The sequence below is a fragment of the Euwallacea fornicatus genome, chromosome 4 (assembly GCF_040115645.1).
Source record: "Euwallacea fornicatus isolate EFF26 chromosome 4, ASM4011564v1, whole genome shotgun sequence".
In the NCBI taxonomy this organism is placed as follows: Eukaryota; Metazoa; Arthropoda; class Insecta; order Coleoptera; family Curculionidae; genus Euwallacea; species Euwallacea fornicatus.
Genome location: NC_089544.1, coordinates 2,979,410 through 3,001,381, shown reverse-complemented (window position 1 = coordinate 3,001,381; position 21,972 = coordinate 2,979,410). Strand labels below are relative to the sequence as shown.

The following is a 21,972-nucleotide window of genomic DNA, read 5'->3' as shown; positions in this document are numbered from 1 at the left end:
TACCTCATTTTTTATATTCAACTGTTGAGTTATCAAATTAGGCATCTTTGAGCATTCTAAAATGAATTATCCCATTATTAATTAAATAGCGTTGAAACTAAGATTTTTTTTACTCAAACATATCTATCAAGAGGAAATTGTCGTAATAAATCAATTTAATAACCCATTGACCTATTTTTTGTCGATACGACCATTAAAAGAACAGATATATTAATTATTGAAGGAAATATTTATCAATTTAATAAATTTCCTCGATCCTTGAAAAGAAACATCTCTTTCAAAAATGAATTTTGTTACCTTTTATTTTTGTTTCCTACAGAATGTTGTTTTGACAAACATTCATACTATGTTGAATGGAAAATAATATTTACTCATCTGTGGTCCTGATCGATGTTAAATATACAAATGCAATAATTCTAGTGCCATTGTGAATAATTTCAAAAACGGTATACGTCAACAAGCAAATAAAAAAACTACTCTGGTTTACGGAGAGCAACAAGAATGAGCAAGAAAATTGACCAACATTTTTAATGCTAGAAATCCTACCTCTACTCTAAATCATAGTTATGCTTTGGACTTATCCCTCAGTTCAGATCTCAAGCACAAAAACATTCAATATTCTTTATTCAATATCTCAAAAAAAATCATTAAAACTGTAAGAGTTTCGAACTAGTTTTTATTTCAACTAGAGGCACACATAGTTGAAACCTAAAACAAAAAAAAATCAATATTAATTCCTGAGGAAAAATCTTCAAAGCAATTAGAGCTTCGCATTAGTTTCAATCGGAAACATAGGCGGACCCAGTGGAGGCCTGAAACAAAAAAAAATCAATATTAATTCCTGAAGAAAAATCTTCAAAGCAATTAGAGCTTCGCATTAGTTTCAGTTTAAATAAGATCCGTACGTAAGTCAAATCCGGAACATAAAAAAAATAAATGTTAATTCCTAACTTTTTCTTTAATCTTCGAAACCGGTCAGGTTTCGATATCATTTTTCGGCAACGTCAATAGGCAGTCCTAACTTTGTTCCAGAAGTGCAAATAATTTCAACTTTCAACTAAAATTTTAATTATTTCGTTTTCATTCTCCTGATGAAACTTAAATGTAACCCGCACAAACAATAATCATGACACACCCGAAGGATAAAAGCTTTGCCCAAAATCACGTTAGCAACATCCCCTTTCAATCAAAATATTACAATTAAACGTCCCTTTTTTCACTCACTGGTTCATAGATACACTAATGGCTTACCCCATGACTTTTTAGAACAAAAGGAAATCTGATTTTCCCGATTATTAGTGCAGTGCGCATTAAGAACGTCTACTTCGTCGTCGCGAGTTATATCACAACAATTTGCTTAATAATTAAATAATAAGAAACTGCGTAGTGTTTACTACCATCTAGAACTTGCGATTAGAAAACGTATTGCCCCTAATTGCGATTTAATATTAAGTTCATAATGTTCTGGAAGCCTTATGCATGGTCAGCATATATTTTAATATAAATAGGGAAAAACGTAGATTTAGGGATCATAATATTTGTAACAGTATTGTTAGTTACATTTTGTGTTGTTTCCTGTAAAATAAATTAAAAAAAATAGTTTGGCTGAACCTCAAACTTAACTCGCGCTAACATTCAAATGAATCAACTTTGAAGTGATTTTGGTATGAAAATATGTAAAAAATGTACTACCTGCCTTTTGTAAAGGTACAGCTCATCGGTTTTAAAATCGATACGCGATAGGAAGGAATATGCGATGTTTCCAGATTTAGTAAAATGGGAGAAAAATTGCGAACTCAATGCAGTCATTTCATTATGCAAACATATCCCAATGGAATAAAAACTCAATTTCCCATTACAAAAATAACTTGATCGAAAAAGAAGTCAGAGGTTTTTCGGGAACATTACTAATTTACAAATTCATACTTCGTGTTCATGATGGACTACATATCTAACTAATTGCCTATATACAATAAAGATGAAACCATTCCCGACCTTAAAAATTTATCTGTCTGTTAAAATTTAACAGCTTGGAAGGCTGAAAATATATACATATGTACATATGTGATACAATAAATTTAATTTCTTTATGAACAATGGCCGTAAGCCCCGTGTCGCAATCTTGCAGGGACAACGTCGTCTCTACGAAATTGTCCTGAATTCGTAATTTTTATTAATAACACGTTTGTGACTGATATACTCTCGACATTAAAAAAAAATATTGGAAACCTTTAGACTCTCCTCTGGAAGAGCGAAAGTTGATAATTAATTTCGGCTCAAAACAGAGGCGCGCACAGTTGACACCTGAAACGCAAGGGCATTGAATTTAATTTTCTAAATTACAATTAAAAATCTTGAACCTTCGTCGATCGTGGATACCTCCAGTGAAGTTGTAGATCCTTTATTTTCGACACCGCAAAAATCGCAAAAATTAGGGACCAAAATAATGTTGGGTCTCGGAAACTAAAAAACTATTTGCGAAAAAATTTTCGTTTCCAGTTAACTCGATTATTAGCTTATTCTGTACTTTTTAAATCTCTTATTTGTCGTTCTACCGCTTGGATGAATAATTTAAAAATCGATATCGGTGCGAAAACATGCAAAACTTTATAATGTGCCATTTGCAAAGGTACGAGCCATAGGACGAATGGCAACAAGGATACGATGGCCTCCAAACATTCAAATAGCTTTACACTCTTTTTTGCGAGTATCCAAGCTCGTGGATCTTACCATTGGCAATAAAAAATAAATATACAGTGTGTATATACTTTAGGAAAGACATATACATAAACAGTGACAACAACCACTTAGATTATTCACCTACATAGAAAATAAAATTAAGCGAAGTTAAATTAAGTACATTGATTAAACACGGATTATTTACCGCGAAATAAACCTTCTAGATTTATGCTTCGTTTGTAATCTTGTCAACAAAAACTGTCAATTCGCACCCATTACGAAACGAGATTTCCGTTATTACAATATTTATTTTCGACACAGCACGCGCTACACTGCCCAATTTTAAGTGCGCCTCTGGCTTTCTCCTTTTTAATTGCCAAAATTTGAATTTCATTCAATTTAGCACCTTCCGAATATGCTTTTGAGCGACTATGCGATTTTTGTTCGTTTTTTCGATCCAAGGTAGATAATATCAAAATTCAACGAAAGGACAATTCATTGTGAACAGGAACTAACAATAAAACAAAATTAGATTCAACATATGTAGATATCTCTTTTCGAAGACTGAGGAAACTTATTAGATTGATAAGCATTTGCTACAGTGATTAATGCATCTTTTCTTTTGATGATCGTCTCAACCAAAAATAGCTTAATAAATCAATTTCTTAGAATTTCCTAATCACAAGGTATGTTTAAACCAAAAAATCTGAGTTCCAACGCAATCAAAACCTAATAGAATAAATGATTTTAGAATAATCAAAATTGCCTAATGTTTTAACATAATAATCCAATGTAAAGAATGAAGTACCATATATACAACATGAAAAGTCTTTTAAAATTATGTATCTTTTAACCCCCTTTTCCATTTAAAATATCTGAGAGTGTGGCTCTGCGATGTAGAGGGTGAAAAGAGGCGCAGTGAATTTTACACAAAAATTGTCCCCCCTCGATAACAAAATCGACGTGTCTTGGCGATTAAAAAAAATCTATCCCATTTCGAGATAATGGGAGTAAGAAATTGACATCCTGTATGCATACGAGTAAGAGATCTAGAAAAAATGCTGAATTTAAATCCATATCTCTATAAGGTCTTTCGCGTTAATCCGATCTTGAGCGAATTCCAGGGTGTTCGTTTACTTCAGATTTTAAAATGTTTAAGTAACCTGAGGCTACCAACAGTTAGTAGGGTAAATGATGAGCGTAAGTTAAAAAAAAGCCTTAAGTAATGCAATAACCAACCCCCAAGTGGCAAGTTAGTGTGAATCCGATATGACGAGTAACAAGGGGATACGTTTATTGTGTGGTCCAAATTTTATGCGACGTTATTTCGGATATAAATCTCCAATATAAAATAATAAATGATCATGATAAATTATATTTCCACATCCCAAGCGTTTTCCATTTATACACATATAAATGGAAGAAATATATAAAAAGAAAGTGGTGAACTTCGTAAACTTATTCTTGCGCACCGAAAATATCAAAGCCAGTTCGGACAGATATTGTTTCCAATCCACCAATACGAAATCGAAAAGAATTACCATTATGCGAGGTCAAAACCCAATTAGGAACATTTTATTTCTCTTTACAAAAACTTACTAAGTTGAAAAAGGTCTTTTATATAAAATATTTAAATTATGTTTTTCATCTGTTAGGAAATGATTGGTGCAATGCCAGCAGTGGCTGTGAGGCACGAGAGGAGAAAAGGACAAGAGAAAAGATCTAAGAGACCCAGTCAGCTATATATAGCTGGACATTGGCTGCCCCCCACTAGTCCCAGTCCCACACCCAGCCCTGGAACAAACGAGGATGGAACGGAAAGGCTGCCAGAAGTGTATTTATTCGGAAAAGTAAGTGTTTTTGCTGTTAGTTTTAAATTTGGTAACGAAGCTAACTGGGCTCCACATTTACAGTCGTTTAAGAAGAAAAAAATTAAAATGAAACTTACCCATGGTATAATCGTGTGACTAGTCAGAGGTTTAAATTTTTCGTAATGCTGTATTTTCCTTTCTGATTATTTGATTTCATTTTGGTGTCGCGCGACCTGAAATTGTTAGATTCAATACGATAGCTTTCTCTACTCATACATGTTTTGATATTATTCTCAGCATTACAGCGATCTCATTTAGAGTCATATAAAGCGTCTTTTATTTCCATCTGCCCCAGTTACCTATCTACTTTCTACAAACAAGTAATGCGTTATTTCCCGAGCTTTCGTTTCATATCCACAACCAACGCATGGTTGGGTCGCTATTGTGTAAATATGATGGAGTAACTGCAGCTTTTATACAGCTAAATTTAGTGATGATAGGTCCGGGGCTCTTTGTTCCGAGTGGAATGATAAATGGTTTAATTCAAACAGTAATTTTCTGCTCCTCGAAGACAGGTTGCTGTGGCTGTTTTGTTCTCTCAAAGCTCAAAATAGTTCCAACACTAAATTTAATATTAGAGCAAAGGGATTGAAAGGTCTTTCCAGACCATAAGGAAAATAATTTTGTTCGGTTCCTAACTGATTTTCAAATCTCTTTACTTAATGCTGAAAACTGTTTGGCGGACCTGACGAATTGCTAGTTGCAGAGCAGAACGAGATTCTAAATCCTTCCACCCACTTCAAGTCCTTTGGTTTAAGATGGGTGTACCGATGCAAATCTCTATTAGGAAATACATTCACTTAGATGTCGGCGTAACACCCACCTGCTATAGATTTGAATATTACAATTTTCCAATTCGCCGCACTTGAGAAATACATCTAAAATTGCGCATATTACGGGATAAAGAAAAATTGAAGTCGTTTTCTTATACGTGTGTGTGCTATTTTAGGTAAAACAATGGGGTAACATAAAGTAGGGGAATATAACGAAAATACGCGTATCAAACTCCGCTCCTGTTATCTGGGAAACATATGGAAAAAGGAAAATACATAGATACTTCTGAAATAGCACAGAAAAAAATCTTGCGTTCTGCGTTGAATTTTCCTTATCGATCGAGTGTCTCTACGAAATCCCACCTCATCAATAATCGTATCTCCTTTACCTTTACCATCAATGTTTTCTCCTCTGATCGCGTGACTATCTCGTTATCTTGACGTCCACACACGCTTCTCTTGTACACGCAAAAATACTCGATTCCCGTATAATCCAAAAACTTCTCGATCGCTTTGTTTAATCACAATTGACCTACCACCAGCCGGCCGGTCCTGTCGTGTCCAGCAGTTCTCGCAGCATCGTCCCATGAGTGCTCCTCGTAACATCGTCCCATGAGTGCTCCTCGTAACAGTATGAATTCTGCGATGTTGGTTATCCTCCAACTCAAATTTTACCCAAAATAAATCCATTATACATACCTGGTGTCCCGTAAGTCGACGATATCCATTGAAGAGTGGATGGGGCAACTCAAAAATAAGTCGATTTAACTAAACTTGCTTTAGTCCAAAACTTGTTGATAACCGAGATACAGGGTGTCAAAGGTGAACAAGTAAATATTATTTCCTTTAATACGTCTCCACTGCGTCAAACTAATTTCACGAAATTTTGTATTCGAGAATTTCTTGAGATGATAAATTCAAATTTATCGACGAATTCGGTGTATCTTTTAGAGGGCGCCACAGGCGGGTATTGGAACTCATTTAAACTTCCGAACCTTTTTTGTGCCACAGTGTATGTCATTTTCGACTAGATAAATCTTTTCTCTCACCTTTCATGCTTAAAAAAGATATACGCTATTAAAGGCGCTAGAAGAAACGATTTCCAAGAGAAAACATCTAAAACTTACTGTCTATTAATTTTTAAATAATTATAATTAGCAATAAAGTAATAAATATAGTTATATACTTGGAAAACCCGCTAACGGTCTAATTATTAGTCAAATCATGATATATTCGGATGTTGAGCATTTCACCACGCAATACACATTATTCTTGTATTCTTAGGTATCCACTCTTCAAGTAGTAGTCGGCTCCCTCCTCCTGGGAGCCATCTTCCTCATAGTCGGCCTAGTCCAGCTAGTGCCGAACGCTGCCGACGTGGACCACAGGTATTTTTTTATCGGCCTGGGCGCGGCCCTGCTCACTTTTGGCTTTATTATGACCGCTGTCAGGTGTTTTGTCATGCATTGCAATAGAAATTCCAGAATAGTAATGGAGGACGCGCCTCAGCCTACTTTAGACAGTGGTACCGCCGTTAACAGTATAGATGTGATAGTTCAGAGGCGGGACACGCAGGTTAGTTCTAGGGTAGAGTTAGCTGATAGGCATTTAGATGTGCACTGCAGGATTGATAGTGAAAGACTTACCCATATTCGTGGAAGAGAATATCGGTTTTACCCGAAAAATTAAAAAAAAAACTGTACGTTGTAGTATCATTGGAATTTCAGTCGTGCAACTGAGAATTAGTCTTAAATAACACGATAATCGTGTCTTTGAGGAGCTTAAGTGGCAATAGAATTGAGTTTGGTATCGAATATGGGTAAAATATGAAATATTTGTAACATAAAATAGTGTCTTTCCTGCATGAAATAGTGTCTTTAATGGTAGTTAATGCATTTTTACTTAGTTTTTCCTGGTACAATTCTTCGCAACAAACACATGTTTCAGATAACAAATCCGTCGGAATTAGATGCACTAATAACCCAATCGAAGGACGAAGAGTCTGACTCTAAAGAAATTACCTGCAGCAACGGATCATAGACATAAGTATATAATTAGGGACAAAGTCATGACATATAAACGCACAAAATATAGCTGCATTTATAGTCGCGAACGCCATAATTTTATTAATCAAATCATAATTTTGTCACTGCTCGAAAATATCAATTTACACATATAGCTAACGAGGTCTTTTCCATGTTCGCAACAAGTTCTAATTTGCTTTAATTGCTGACGGAGCCTGAAAAACTTCGTCAAAGTAATCGTTTGCTCCGTGCTGATATCCGGGGATAAATGATGGGTACAGACACTTTATATTATAGAAAACATATTAATGTGAAAATGTTTCTTTCTTAAAAGAGTATTTAAAAAAATTGACGATACTCATATACAGAGTGTCCCATTAACGTTGAACACGCGACGTTTGATATCATGCAAATTCAGGGTCGTATTTCGAGAGTTACAAAAGACTTTTTCCCAAGTTAAAATATGTCAAAACGTAGCTTGTTAGCTCCTCTTTCAGCCTTAACAGGCCTTGCAGCTGTTAAAACTTTCAAATTGTTCGGAATGACTCGGAAATTGTAAAATTTAAAAATAAGACCGTTATATAAACTGATCATAAAATTTAACGAGAATTTCAAAAATTTCAAAAAAATTCAAGGTTCCATTTAAAGTAAGGAAGTTTGTGCCACCGTGCAGTGTTACGGATCCTGCTAGAGAAGGGGACAACGACGCAATTTTTAAGTTTTACTCCTAAAATGAAGGGGGGTCTCCGTTTGAATCCTTTTCTAATGTCGAAAATAAAGAAATTAGAAGGGGGTGAATTGTCAATGGGACACCCTGCATTTATGGATTACATGACAGATAAGACGATGATAACAGATGCATAGTACATACATGCAAATGCTGTAATGTCTGTACAAAGTGTACCATAATGAAATATTTGATACCATTAATGTTAATGAAATATCATTAATGAAAGCGTGTTGTTGTTTATTTTAACTGAATTGGCTGGATTGGTATTGAAAAAGATATATATTAATATTCATTAATGTTCTACATAGGTACCCACTCAAAAAAGGGCACTATACGTAGTAACGTCACGCATGAGCTGTTATTGGATGACAATATTAGAGACTGAGCTATACTGAAAGGCAAAAAAATCCGTTAGTACCAACATTTGATGGCCCTTTTGGCCCATTTAAAACGCTGATAAATTGATACTGAATTAGACCAAAAATAGGCGATGGGATAACAATTTTTGTGCCATTCCGAATGAGGCGTTTTCGCTGTTGATTACAATTTGATTGAATTTTTATTGGGGCACAACTAGCTACATTACTCACGACTAGAAATATACATTGATACAAGATTATTTTTGCTATTTCTAGCCAATAAAACATCCCTCGTCACATAAGTTCCTCATATCGTAAGTTCACGTTTTCAAACCATAAGTCTATCTTTAACTCTTTTCGTACAATTTGTTGATGTAATCGATATTTATCATTTTTGTATACAACCAAATCAATTTCCATTTTCATTAAGACAACCTGTTACCTCACTGAATACCAGAGTGACATTACGTTTATCATTTTCCTGCATCCTCGGTCATCATATAGCACACAACGTAATATGATGAGTTCTGAACCTATTGGCCTGAACTTTTTTAAGGTCAATGACTCCGTCCGGCGCTGTATAAGGAAACGAAACAGAATAACTGAGAACAAAGGGGAATTTTTTATCAATTTAGTGTTTCAATTGCGTAAAACATTTTTATGCTCTTTAGATTTGGACCTCGCGCTCTGCATTTGGCATATTCGATCTTGTAAGAATAGAACTATCGATTACAACAACATGTCCATACTTACTGCGCTTTGAACGAGTATCAATTTATTTCTTGCTCAGTTGTGGACTTCTTCAATTAAAAAAATATGATAATTTGGTTCAGTAGTCTATAAGGGACTTGCAACTAAAATACAAATTCAAGATGGAGGTGCTTGCAAAATACGTATGGATTTATAAATAATGAACGTATTCTATGCTTCATATATACCCGGTATAACACTATGACATTGGGCGCATTCAAGTGATTTAAAACACTCGAGTGCGTAAATATCTCTCGGAACTTCAATTCGCTGACTACTTTTTATCTGAAAATTAGATTCGACAGCAACTCTTAATTTGACATTGTGAAAATCAGACGTTCAGAATTCGAATTCTCCAAATTTTTCCTTTTCTTGGAATTAAAGTCAATCCCTTCTTGTTCTGTTCTCTTTAACTTTTCACCCCTTTTGACTTTTCACCTCTGGTCATCGCAACATAAGCAAATCGCCTACTTCCAGGAAAACACATTTTCTCCTTCAGTCAGAACTGTTATTTCCGGAATGCGCACAATAATGACAGTGTTAAGCTCAAAATTCAAGATTCTGTTATCCCGAAGTTGCTTTAGATCCCTACCCAGTATGTATAACTTCAATCCTCGTTAAAATTCCCCCCGAAGGAACCAAAAAAAAACACGGTAATGAACTTAATGTTGCAGTTACTTGTGGTGGGAGCCTAAATTCCAATACATGCAGTGGTATTTCCCCGTTTTGAGGAAGTAACGATTATCAACTTTCTTAAGTTAAACAGAATGTCTGACAGTTATTGCGAGTTTTAAACTCGTAATTCAAGGAAATTAATTTCAGACCATATTTGCGACGGACAATATCAAAGGTGATGTCGCATGCTACTCAGCGATGACTAAGGTGAGCGTCAGTATTTATAATCACAGCACAGTATTTATTGGAGTATTTACAGTGTGTGTACAAGCCTATACGAACTGGTTTAAAAATGGTTTTAACATTAAATTTAAGTCCGCCTATGTATGTATGTATGGTCCACCTTCCTATATACAAGGTGTAACATATCATTATGGAGATATTTTAAAGGGCCATAGTACTTTACAAAATCATTTTTAAAAATTACTAGACCCTCAGACAAAAACGCGCCATTTTCAATATACTGGGTGGAAAAACTTCACGTTAATAAAGTTGATATTTATATCCTGTGTAACTTTATGAGCAACCTTATTGAAATGGTTTTAGAAGTATGTCCCTCATCGACTTTCATAACAAGCCAAGTTCAAAATTTCGACAATTGCATTTTATGAAAACGTTTTATTAAAAGCTTTTTGAAAAATATTTTGCATCCATCTGTATGATTCTAAATAGCACTATTTAGAGGACTTAAGCTGTATGCCCAATAGTAGTCCAACCCATAAAGAACCTTTCATTTCGTGCCTACGTGCAATGACTAAGGTGGATCACATTTGCGTTAAAGCAAATGTTTGTAATAGTTATTGTATTCTCTAATAATTTGTATGTTAGATGATTTGCCATATGCATTTTAAGCTTGAAAAACTCGACCAAAACTATATCATTCCTTATTTAATTTGTTCGATAAACTTCCATTTTGATGCCAAATTTTCAGAAAAAGGGAGTACCTGTCCTATATTTTTCTATCTCCCCAGAATCTAATGATAGGTTTGAAAGTTTATTATGTCTTTTTATACATTAAATCTATTTATATTTACTTACATTCTATATAGTTTCTTATAAGGAAAATATGTAGGCATAAGTATTTTGATATTTTAGAATATTTATTAGATTATACAATGTGGCCAAATACTTCTGGAAAATTGTCCAAATTGTTAGGTAGTAGGGATTTTAGCGAAATATTTTTGTACACTTCAACAACTTTACACTAGCAACACAGTTTTGAGAACATTCATTATTTACCTTGTCGATCTAATACCCTTCTCATCTAATGTTTCCTGTGCAAAATCGAGTTTATTATCGAATTATATGTCAAACGAATTAAGTCTTTCAACTATAAAGTAGAAATGTATAGCTACATTGAGTCATACTAAATGTTTACACAATTATTTGACCCCGTTTAGATGCTTTAATGCAGGTTTATCTTGGTTAATAAATATGTGAACTGCTGCATTTACCATTCTTTAACCAATAAGACTATTGTAGCCTATAGCACCTATACAAGGTTAATGGAATTCGCTGCTTATCATTTAGATTTTGGAAATTGGAGCATTTTTATGCTGAACAAAACAATATTGTAAAATTTACGAAGTGCAACAATTAAGGAAATAATCGAGAAAAAACAATAGTTACTTAAATCGTTTATATTTCATTTTGAAATCATTAAAGGGATAATTAAAAATATATGTCTTTTCTCTTTTTCGTATAATACAGAGCCATTGGCTTTTTAATACAGCATTTCGGTTTTACAGTACCATCATCAACTTTTTTTAAAACTAACATTTGTATCAAATATTTTAAAGCCTGTTGATGTTGTAAATAAAAAGCTGTATCCCACTGTGTACTAAACACATCCTTCATTATTCTAAAAAAATTTCATTTAATTACGTTTTTCTATTGTGCATAACAACGCGCAAGTTTACCTAATTTTAGTCCACTCCGTATAGTTTTTGAGGGTGAGCAGTGAATTTAGACAACCCTGTATATGCAGATTCAAAATTTGAAAACTACTAATGATATCTAATAAATAATCAAAGATTTATATTCTTAAATTAACCATTTATATGGTACATTCTACTTCTTCCTATCTATACTAATATTCTGATATTTTAAAAGAAGAAATCCCAACACCGGAAAGGCTGAATTCATGGTCCGCATTTAGGTAAATAAGTAAGTAGCCTCAGATGTTATAATAATATTAAAAAGGTATAACATTTATATTTGTGTTGATTTTATACAACATTTTCTTGGAGTTAACTAGCCCCAAACCGTCGACTTTGCAAATTGTTGAAAACGTAACGAATTATATCCAGACATATTATGTACTAAAATATCGCTGAATGTTTAAGCTCATTCTGTAAACTTGTATAAAAATATATGAAGCCACGGTTTTTCTATTTTTATTATTGATTAATACATATTACAATCTAAACGGTATTTTATGAGTAAATATTGGAAAATTATCATATAAAATACACTTTAAAAAGTGCAAGATTAGATATATACATATTATATGAATACTTTGTACTAAGAAGTAAGGTATAACCTGATTTAATTATTATATATTTAATAAATAAATGTTGAATGTTTCTTTAGATGAGACATTTTTTTTAATTTTCAGACGTACTGATTCGTGGGCTTATTCAATTTCTTTAAAAATTATAATTAAATAGATATGTGCATATGAAAAATGAAATTTATTAGGAAAAAGGATCAGCATCAAGTAATCAGTATGGTACCTCTCATCTAATTACAATGATGCAATCACCAACCCTTCCATTTTCCACCCACTATACATCAAACAAGTCACATTTGCAAACCAACATGTGAGTGCTTATTTAACATTCTTGTATAGGTACGAACCTTGAGCTTGGAATGCTAATGGTGTCCATCAGGACAATCAAAACCATTCCCCCTCCTAAAGACCCGTTGTAGAATTGTGATTCAATTAAAACCGACTAATATCCCAAAAAAGAAAAAAGTTGCTTTCAAAAATGGAAATAATGGGCTCTTGAAATTCCAGTCGGGTTTATCTAACTGCGAACGAGGTGAATAGGGTCTTTGAGATTAACACTACTATTCGGAGCGCCCCTTAATACAAATAGGTATCTTCCGCTCGTTTCAAATGTTTCACATTTGTTTACCTGATGAAAAATGCAAAGAATGTGTTCAACATAAAAAAAAATCGTTTATCTTGAAGAAAAAAACTCCAGTTTTCTTTTTCGCACATTTAATATCTCTTAAAAACCATAGTAAATATGTGCCTACTTTAATTCCTGTCAGGTGCACTCATTTCATTAACAGAAAATGGTGATGTTTTTATCTCAATTGGAATTATGTGAGTTACCGAACTATGACTATATTCTCAACTTGTGCTTTTTGCCTACAAAATATTAATTTCAGGGCTGATAGTGGGAATCGCAGTACTACTATTACTTGGATTTTTAACTGCAGGAGTTATTTGTTTTCGGTAAGTGTAAACGATTATCTATAAGCGATAACGGTTTCTATGTTGTTCCTTTGAAAAATACCATTTGGTTACATTGTTTGACGATAACATTTAACTATTTACAGGAAAATAGCTAAAAAGAAACAGATTCAGCTTTACACAATTGAAGAAATTTCTCGCCCTAGTAGAAATTCCCTGATCGAAATATTAGAAATATATCGGAATTTCAACAAAATTGAAAAAAACGATCAATTGCTCAACTGTGATAATGAGTCGAATAAGAGCGATCATTTAGTAGATTCAACAGATTTAACTGATAAGTATAAAAAAACCAAATTTTTGGTCCTTCAAATAAGTTCAGTTTTATTATAACAGATTCACCAAGTCAGTGTTAAGACTGAATTCTGAATATGAAGATGTTAATCCCAGAGTCAGCACTGGATCTCTTCGAACATTCTACTCAGTAAGCATATTTTGTGGTTTTTATTAAATATATTTGAATTTTTGGCAAAATTGATAACTTACCGGCCTTTTAATTTCTAGGTAAATGTATCAAGAACGAACTCCAGATGCTCCTTTGCAAGCTGCTCAGAGGGATCTGATTCTGGGGAATACATATAATTAATAAGTTAATGAAAATAGGTAAACGTGTATAAAATGATAATATAAGAAAGGCTAACATAATTAAAAATATGGTTACGAAAATAAGAAGCTATTTATAAACTGCAAGTCTTTTAATCTTTTTGCTCGTTTTGGGTACAATAGGACGATTATTTACATGCTCTATAATGTTATGTATAACAAGATATTCTATTTCATACTGTCCGAATTGTGTACCCGATGCTGTATTGTAATGACTTGCGACCGGTAAACCAAACATTCCAATACCTGATAATGTACCCTTTCCACGACTATTCTCTTACTTAAACACTTTTCTTCTAGTTACCATAATAGGCATTAATTTAACTTAAATATAATTTAAACATTGCAATGTAGAATTTTTACCAGATAAATACTTATTTATTTACATTAGACTGCATCGGAGTGCCAAATATAGAAAAAAAAAAAAGTGTTCGCCATATTTTCAAGAGACATGATTTGTATAGATCTAAACTATAGGTACTTTACAAAATAGGCCACAGTATGAAATAAAATAATATATGATACACGCCCATTGGATACTGCTACAGTATTCGCTGGTATTTTCCAGCTCAGCTCTTGAAGTGACCTTGCCTGTAAAAAACTTGTACTATAACAAGTCACTTGGTGGACTTAATATAGCAAATAGCTATCCTCATCGACTTTACAACTCTCTATTCTAATCTCGAATCGATATGGAAAAATGTATATTTATATATATATATATATATATTTTTGTTTTTAATAATACGTGGTAGCTGTCGATTAAAGTTAAAAACCATTGAAATCGCTTTAAAAATAAGTTACAGAAAAAAGTGTGTATGTGATTTAAACATGCAATTGAAGAAATGAATAAACAGTTCTGAATAAAATAAACTAATTACTTCAATAATACAGATACAACAACTAACCAGGAAACTCTGAAATATATTATTTTTTAGGTACAAGTCTCTAATCACAAAACTTCATTTCCTAATAACACTTACGTTAGTATTCCGGTTTAAATACGCGTTTCTAAAGTTATACATGTATACAAATATATCGTACTACAAATAATTCGTTTTATAAACACAGGTATGGCAAAAAACATATAAGAATTAATAAAATAAAATACTTTGTAGATTATTATTATAACATGAGGATTTTCAGTAATGCATACCCACTACTGAAAGTCCGATTTAGTTGTTTACATCGATTTATATGCAATACTGAATTAAGATTAACTGCTGATAACCTTAATCTTAAATATCAACAGCCGCTAACTTATAAATTAACAAAATTTGTTATAGTGGGCTTTTTTAAGCATCCCTTTCATTGAAGTTAACGTTTTGCTAATTTTTTCATCCCAGGCAAGAAATATATTTTTTCCACTACTAGTTATAAAAGACATCACCATTGGGTATATTGAATAACTATAAAAGTTATTTTCTCACCTTCTAAAACAATTAAATAACAAGCTAACAACGACACATGTGACTCATGATGTCTTTCACACCATTACTCTTCTGTTATGTCTGTTATGAAAATTAATATTAAATGAAACGCCATCGTTAATATTATAATTTTAGAGACGTTATCTTTTTGTGTTTCAGATTTAATTTATGCCGAATTTAAAAAATCTAATTAAATTTAGTGGTGGAAAAAATCATATATACACTGCGGTTGTGCAATACTTATTAACTTCACGTCTAAAACCCTTCAAAGCTCTGTGCTTAGGAATTTCCACTTGACGTTCAAGTCATAATAATGTAATTCACGACCTTGGGGTATAATATATTATTTTACTTCTGCAATTTTCTTTCCCTTGTAAACTAATAAAACAACCATAAATAAAACAAGAAAATAATTTTACGAAATTTTTAAAAGCGATTAAACATAACTCAATAACGAATGGCCTATACTATAATCAGCACGAAATTCAGAATTGCATATTACTAACATATAGTTAGGACAAATAATAAACATTTATAAAACATAATGAATTTACAATAATCTAGAACTAAACAATAAATAATAATTTCAAAAAATGCACCTTTCTTTGATGTGTGGCATCGAGGTTGCTCAGTCGGACGTTTAATACGCTTTATATTCGATTTAAATGTGGTTTAATAGAAAAGAAGTGAAAATATACTACACACTTCTCAGTATCTTGCATATTGCAGATGGGAAAGAATTTACGAACCTTTCGAATTCTTAAAGCTGCGAGACCACTACAAAATTTGTGCACAAACATTCCGTGATATGACAAATTGATTATAGATTTAAGTTAGAAGGCAGTTTAATTTCAGACCTAATCAGGGAGTTTAGTTTACTTTCTTTAGCGCCAAATTATTAATGTGCTGTTAAAAATTGGTCAGGTTCTAGGTTTCTACAAAAACTAATCTAATATATCTGGTCAATGTCCAGGTTCTATTGCAACGTTTCATTAGAGATGGTTAATAGTTAAATTTGGCTACACATCAATAATTTGCCATTAATGATCTTTCTGACGAAACACCGGTCATTGCTAAAAATATATGAATTATATTTTTAAGCAGGCATATCATTGCAAAAATTGGTTCTAGTTTGGCTTGAAATTTGAAACAAAAAAGTAAAGGAAATGGCTCTCCTCCGTTGTATTGACTTTTCGATACTAGGTGTTAGTATTGATGATATGGTGTATTGGCTAGACGTGTGAGGACAATGCTTGCCATAGATCACTTTAAAAGATAGAGTTATGAGCAAATAATACAGGATTAAATAAAATTATTTCTAAATAAAAAGTTGAAATGAGGATTCCAGATTGATAAAAATAAAATAAAATCCGGAAAAAGGTAATAATTTGGCAACTATCATTATCTTTGCTAGTCACCAAAAAATACAACTTTTGTCTGAAACCAACCTTAAATTTCCTATTATTACAACGGTATCGCTTAAAGGAAACACCCTGTATCTTTACCAGTTTTACATTTGATTACTTACCATAAATAACATATTGATGTATCTATTTGGTAAATAAATCCACACTATACTTGAAAATTAACTGAGAAGTATTATTTCAAAAATCAGTAGGGATCTGTTTACTTTTCCTTTGTAACCATCGCAATAGCCACTTCTTAAAATCATAGTATGGACCAACTAACCTGCTTGACGTAATTTACCAAACATGAGAGTCCTCAAAAACCTAACAAATTTCAGACTAGAGTTTTATGAATTGCGTTAACCATCCGTGCACTACGTCTCGTTTATAATCTTGACCAAATACTCGAAAAAACAATAAAATGAGATTATCAAGATTACAGTCAATCAGGAAATCCATTCTCTGATTAATAGGTAGAGGATGACGATCACCAAAGGCCCAACGTACCAGAAATACTTGTTATACATACTGTCAGACAGCATATCATACTGGACTTGCAGCTTTAATAAGTCCCGGGATAATTTTACTTTTTCTTCGCAAATTTGAGCGTATTTCTCCTTAAACAGTACCAATTCTTCTTCAATGATGGTCAGCTGTTCTGTGCTCAGAAAGTTTGAATTCTGAGCCGTTTCTGAAGAGTTTAAATCACTAACTTTAGAATCTTTGGTCGGTCTTTTTTCCTGCTGCGTCTTCATATCATTTTTCATTCGTTCAATCTCCTGAAGTAATTCATCTTTTTTCGCGATCAGTTTTCTGTTTTCCTCACCGATTTGTTCCCACTTCTTATGTGAAACTAGCAGCTCCTCTTTCAATCCGTCGCAAATAACTAACCTCTGCCCATTTAATTCTTTCTCATCGTGAAGTGCCTTACTTAGTTCAGAAATTTTCACTTTGTTTGTTTCAGAGTTTTTCTCGAGAATTTCGATTTTACGCCTCAGTTCTGTCTTTTCCCTCTGGGCAGATTGATATTGATACTTTAGGGTTTTAGAGTCCACATGATCGCTGGAAAAACGATCATCAGCAGTGATTTCTGATTGGGCGTGAACATCTGGTGAATTGTTAGGACTATTTTGAGATTCCTTGATTAAAAAGAAATATATAAAGTGTAAAATATATTAGAGCAAGCACTGAAACGTACCCGTTGAGTTGTTTCTGAGTCTTCTGGCAAGTTGAATGACACCCTTCTTCCATCTTCCTTGGTATTTGGATCACATTTTTCCAAGTCGTTTTTCGTGGTCGATTCGCATTCGAGATCTTCAGACTTTTCCGTCTCACATTTATCATCAACAGGAGCAACCTGTGGATAATAATTAAAAAACTCTATCTCATGACAACTTTTGAGTTTACTGAGCAAGATCCTATCGGCAAAGGAACGGTTGCAATAATTAAACTACACAATAAGTAGGAATATGCGACTTTGGTTTTTTGGTTAGATTGTTCCTATACCAACCTTTAATACAGATACAGTACTAGCTTACCGTTAAATTAATGTGTTTTTCCACAAACCCATTGGAAATTGATTTATTCAATTCAGATAAAATCTCGTTTTCAAGTAATTCCTCTTTCAGTTTAATGTCATTTTCCAATATCAGCTCTGGGCGCTGAAAACATAAAAAAATTAATACTAAAAAAAATAGTACTAAAACACCCTAAAATACCTCTATGTGATCACCATAATTATGCTTTTTCGCCACCTCCAATGATAACTCATAAATCTTTGCCTCCAGTTCAATTATTTTCGCCCCTTCTTCCTCCATGTGTTGTTCCAACTCTCTAACCTGTTTCTCATGTTCATGTTTCTCCTCATCAGCTTTAGTTTGAATCTCTGACAGTTTTTGAGCAAGTTCCTATTGAAATTTTGTAATACATAATACTTTAACAATGTTAGATTATTAGTTTACACAAACCTGCAACTCTAACTGTGTCTGCTCTAATTGTTCCCTCGCCAAAAGAGCATCTTGTTGTGCTGAAATTTTAGCCCGCCCTTCTTCCAGTGCTGTTACAACAGCTTGTTGTTTCTCTGCATGCACTTTCTCTAATGCCTCTTTGGCTGCCTCTTGATATCTCTCATTATCTTCCTATAATTCAACCCTAATATCACCACACTTTCTTTGGGGATTTGTAAAACAGGCTTACTTGCAGCTTTGCAATTTCTTCTTTCAGTTTATCCTCTGCCCAATTGTTTCGTGCTTGCTGTAATTGGGTTTCAAGAGCTGAAAGGCGACTTAAAAGCCTCTCTTCTCCCACATAAGCTTGCCAGCTCTCTTCAGCCGATCTTTTGGTCTCTTCCACCACATTTTGAAGGGCAACAAGCTTAGATTCTAAACACTGCTCACGTTGGTTAGCATCTTGTAAAATTTGGTTTAATTTGTAGAGGTCGTCTAAGGGCACTACCCCTAATTTAAAAAAAAGAAAAAAATAAAAATCTTTTGAGTCTATAAGCCATATATAAAATGCATTAATTGATGAATGTGGGTACAAACTATGCCTTTGTTTATATATACTTCGCTTATTGAAGGTAGTAACTTTTAAGGTATTTTCTCCTCATTGTAAATAAAAAGATTCTGATGAAACTTCTTTAGTCACTTCCCTAATTTTAAATAATTACAAAAAAATACTACAGAATCAAATGAATGCAAATCAAATATGCTTAATACTGGTTTAAAATACACCTTTTTTAACAAACAATGAACAGTTAGAATGTATAAAAACATATTTCAAAAAAGCAATAGAAATTTGTTTACCATGTGAGTCTCCTTCAGTAATACTTGGGCTAGCTTTTGCTTCCTTCCCATCAGGTAAATACAACTTCAAAGTAGCAATAATACATCCATGAGTTACTTTCCTGTTATTTTCAACAACATCCACTCCAAATTGAACTATATCTCCAGAACTAACTTCATGATTATCATTATCAACAGACAATCTATTGTTATTTACAAAGGTTCCATTGCTACTTTTAGTATCTTGTAGATAAAACTTGCCATTTTGATACCATAGCAGAGCATGATGCCTCGAAAGCACTTTACAATCAAAAATTGCATTAGTAGGAGTAGGCTTGGCACGAGCTACAGATCTTCCAACTTTCACAGGCTGGTCTAGAGTTAAGGTTCGATCTTGAAACTGATGTGAGTTGGGGCGGCATATCAAGATTGCTTTAGCAGCCATAGTATCATTGTCTGCCAGCACTAGCTCTTCTCTGATTTGAGTGAGGTATGGGTATACATGGACTACAACCATCGCCTATAAAGTGTTTATACATTAACACTCCACAGTGTTGATGTTTAAATTACTGGGCAATTTAAAAACTGGTCAGGTTCAGGCACAACATTAAATCACTTGACCTTTTTATTACTGTAATGTTTGTGTATATGGTGAAAGATAGCATGCACAATGCCAGATAAAAGTGATGGGAAAAATCAACATGATCTTACCTAGAGACACTGGACAAGGAGGGGGAACAAATTACAAAACTAAGCATTTATGAAATATGGCATACAAAATTAAATCAAAAGATGTTAAATGCCAAAATCGTGGGCGTGATTTTACTGGTAAAAAAGAGGTAGATCTACCAAAGGTGAATCCTCTTCCTTGTGGACGACGGTCAAATTAGTATTGTGTGCCACTTTTGAACTAGTAAATCGTGCTTAGTCTACATCTTCAGTGTGGTTACCGAAATTTTGTAAATGATACGATTTTTAAATGATTACTAATTGGCATATTAATAAAGCACTAAAACAGATTAGAAGAAAATTAAAATTGAGAATTATTTATGAGGAAACTACTTCAGCCCTTGACAGGAACAGGAACAGCCTAACAAACACAATTAAAAAAAACATTTTATCTGTCACTTAACTCTAGAACTGACATTTCTGACAATTCAGACAACAGACAATGTTGCAAATGTCAATCGGGCAATTGACTATTGCTCTCCATTAAATTTTATCCTTATTTGTCCTACACTAAATGTGAAAAACTATAATCTGTGGGATCTCTTAGATATAAAATAATTTAGTAAGTTTATATAATATCTGATCCGTCTTTAAAAACGTCACCCTGTTTTGTTTACACTGTATAAAAGTTTTAATTTTTAATTATAAATCAGTAATAAATAATTAATATTTCTCATAATGATCAACGAAGTAGAGATTCAAAATGAAGACAAAGAAAAACCGAAAAAAGAAAGACCCCCTCACATTATTGTTAAAAACACAGCGGATTATCAACGAATGAAACTGGAAAAATTAATGAAAAATCCAGTAAGAAAATATACTGCACATTCTACATAAAGACTTAAAATTATTTATTAATTTATATTGTAGGAGAAACCAGTTATCATTCCTGAACGACCGAAAGAACGAGGAGCCCCTCATATACCTGATTTTGTAAGAAATGTTATGGGTTCAAGTGCAGGGGCTGGTTCAGGTGAATTCCATGTTTACAGACACTTGAGGCGAAAGGAGTACGCTAGACAAAAGTACATGGAAGAAAAAGCTAGACGAGTGAGCATTGCTAGATACTTAAGTAATTCAAATAATATGATTGTTTTTTTTATTAGGAAAAGTTGGACAATGACTACAAACAAAAATTGGAAGACAATAAAAGGCTATGTGATGAGCGGACAGCTAAGAAAAGAGAAAAAAGATTAAAGAAAAAGAAAAATCAGAAGAAAAGAGCAAAGAAACTTAAAACCAATAAGCCTAGTTCCTCTGATGAAAGTGCAGAAAGTTCTGAGGATGAGGAATCAGAAAGAAATAAGCAAAAATCGGATTCTGAAGATCAAATGTGTAAGAGTCAAATTCAACACATAACTGCAGAAAGTGACAATCAGTGTAATACAGCTAGCAGTGATATACCCACTCAAATACCCATAGAAGAAATTATCACGGAGGATATTGTGAATGACTCTCCTGCAAAAGAAATTAGAAAGGAAAATACTGTGGATAAGGACTCACCACTAAATGAAATTGACTCTAATATTAATAATGCAGGAAATGAAAATACTGCAGAACAGAAGTTTGAAAAGTGATTAAAATTTATTAGTGACGTTTTTTGTGAATATTTAATAAACAATTTAATTATGTAGTTTTTATTGCAGTTAAACTTGATAACTGTAAATTTAAAATTC

General features: G+C 33.2%; 3 protein-coding genes and 1 long non-coding RNA gene across 5 annotated transcripts in view; 2 read left to right on the top strand and 2 right to left on the bottom strand.

Annotated features, from left to right (window-relative positions):
* LOC136338739 (uncharacterized) overlaps window positions 1-12,457 on the top strand; it is a 41,185-nt gene extending 28,728 nt beyond the window's left edge. Inside the window, exons 3-5 of the mRNA XM_066281412.1 lie at window positions 4,335-4,529; window positions 6,608-6,898; window positions 7,271-12,457. Of these exons, the coding sequence (XP_066137509.1) occupies window positions 4,338-4,529; window positions 6,608-6,898; window positions 7,271-7,363 (576 nt within the window). The 5' untranslated portion in view covers window positions 4,335-4,337 and the 3' untranslated portion in view covers window positions 7,364-12,457. The remainder of the gene's footprint in view (window positions 1-4,334; window positions 4,530-6,607; window positions 6,899-7,270) is intronic.
* Window positions 387-9,329, bottom strand: LOC136338744 (uncharacterized). The gene is made up of 3 exons (XR_010732011.1): window positions 9,190-9,329; window positions 4,628-4,723; window positions 387-812 (listed from the first exon to the last, which is right to left on the bottom strand). It is a non-coding gene; the product is annotated as an uncharacterized lncRNA (long non-coding RNA).
* Window positions 12,458-15,775: 3,318 nt separating the features above from the next.
* Slmap (Sarcolemma associated protein) lies at window positions 15,776-20,681 on the bottom strand. Of its 2 annotated transcripts, none has more exons than XM_066281380.1 (8): window positions 20,279-20,681; window positions 19,589-20,087; window positions 18,981-19,240; window positions 18,752-18,922; window positions 18,503-18,691; window positions 18,323-18,445; window positions 17,983-18,141; window positions 15,776-17,923 (listed from the first exon to the last, which is right to left on the bottom strand). In XM_066281380.1, exons 2-8 carry the CDS (start codon window positions 20,082-20,084, stop codon window positions 17,231-17,233), a joined length of 2,091 nt encoding a protein of 696 aa, XP_066137477.1. In that variant the 5' UTR covers window positions 20,085-20,087; window positions 20,279-20,681; the 3' UTR covers window positions 15,776-17,230. The 2 variants fall into 2 exon arrangements, with proteins under 2 accessions (XP_066137477.1, XP_066137478.1); XM_066281381.1 differs by having other exon boundaries at window positions 20,417-20,681.
* LOC136338740 (PRKR-interacting protein 1 homolog) lies at window positions 19,956-21,969 on the top strand. The gene is made up of 4 exons (XM_066281414.1): window positions 19,956-20,057; window positions 20,729-21,103; window positions 21,167-21,346; window positions 21,403-21,969. The coding sequence occupies exons 2-4, from the start codon at window positions 20,975-20,977 to the stop codon at window positions 21,871-21,873; spliced, it is 780 nt and encodes a 259-aa protein (XP_066137511.1). The 5' UTR covers window positions 19,956-20,057; window positions 20,729-20,974; the 3' UTR covers window positions 21,874-21,969.
* Window positions 21,970-21,972: the final 3 nt, after the last annotated feature.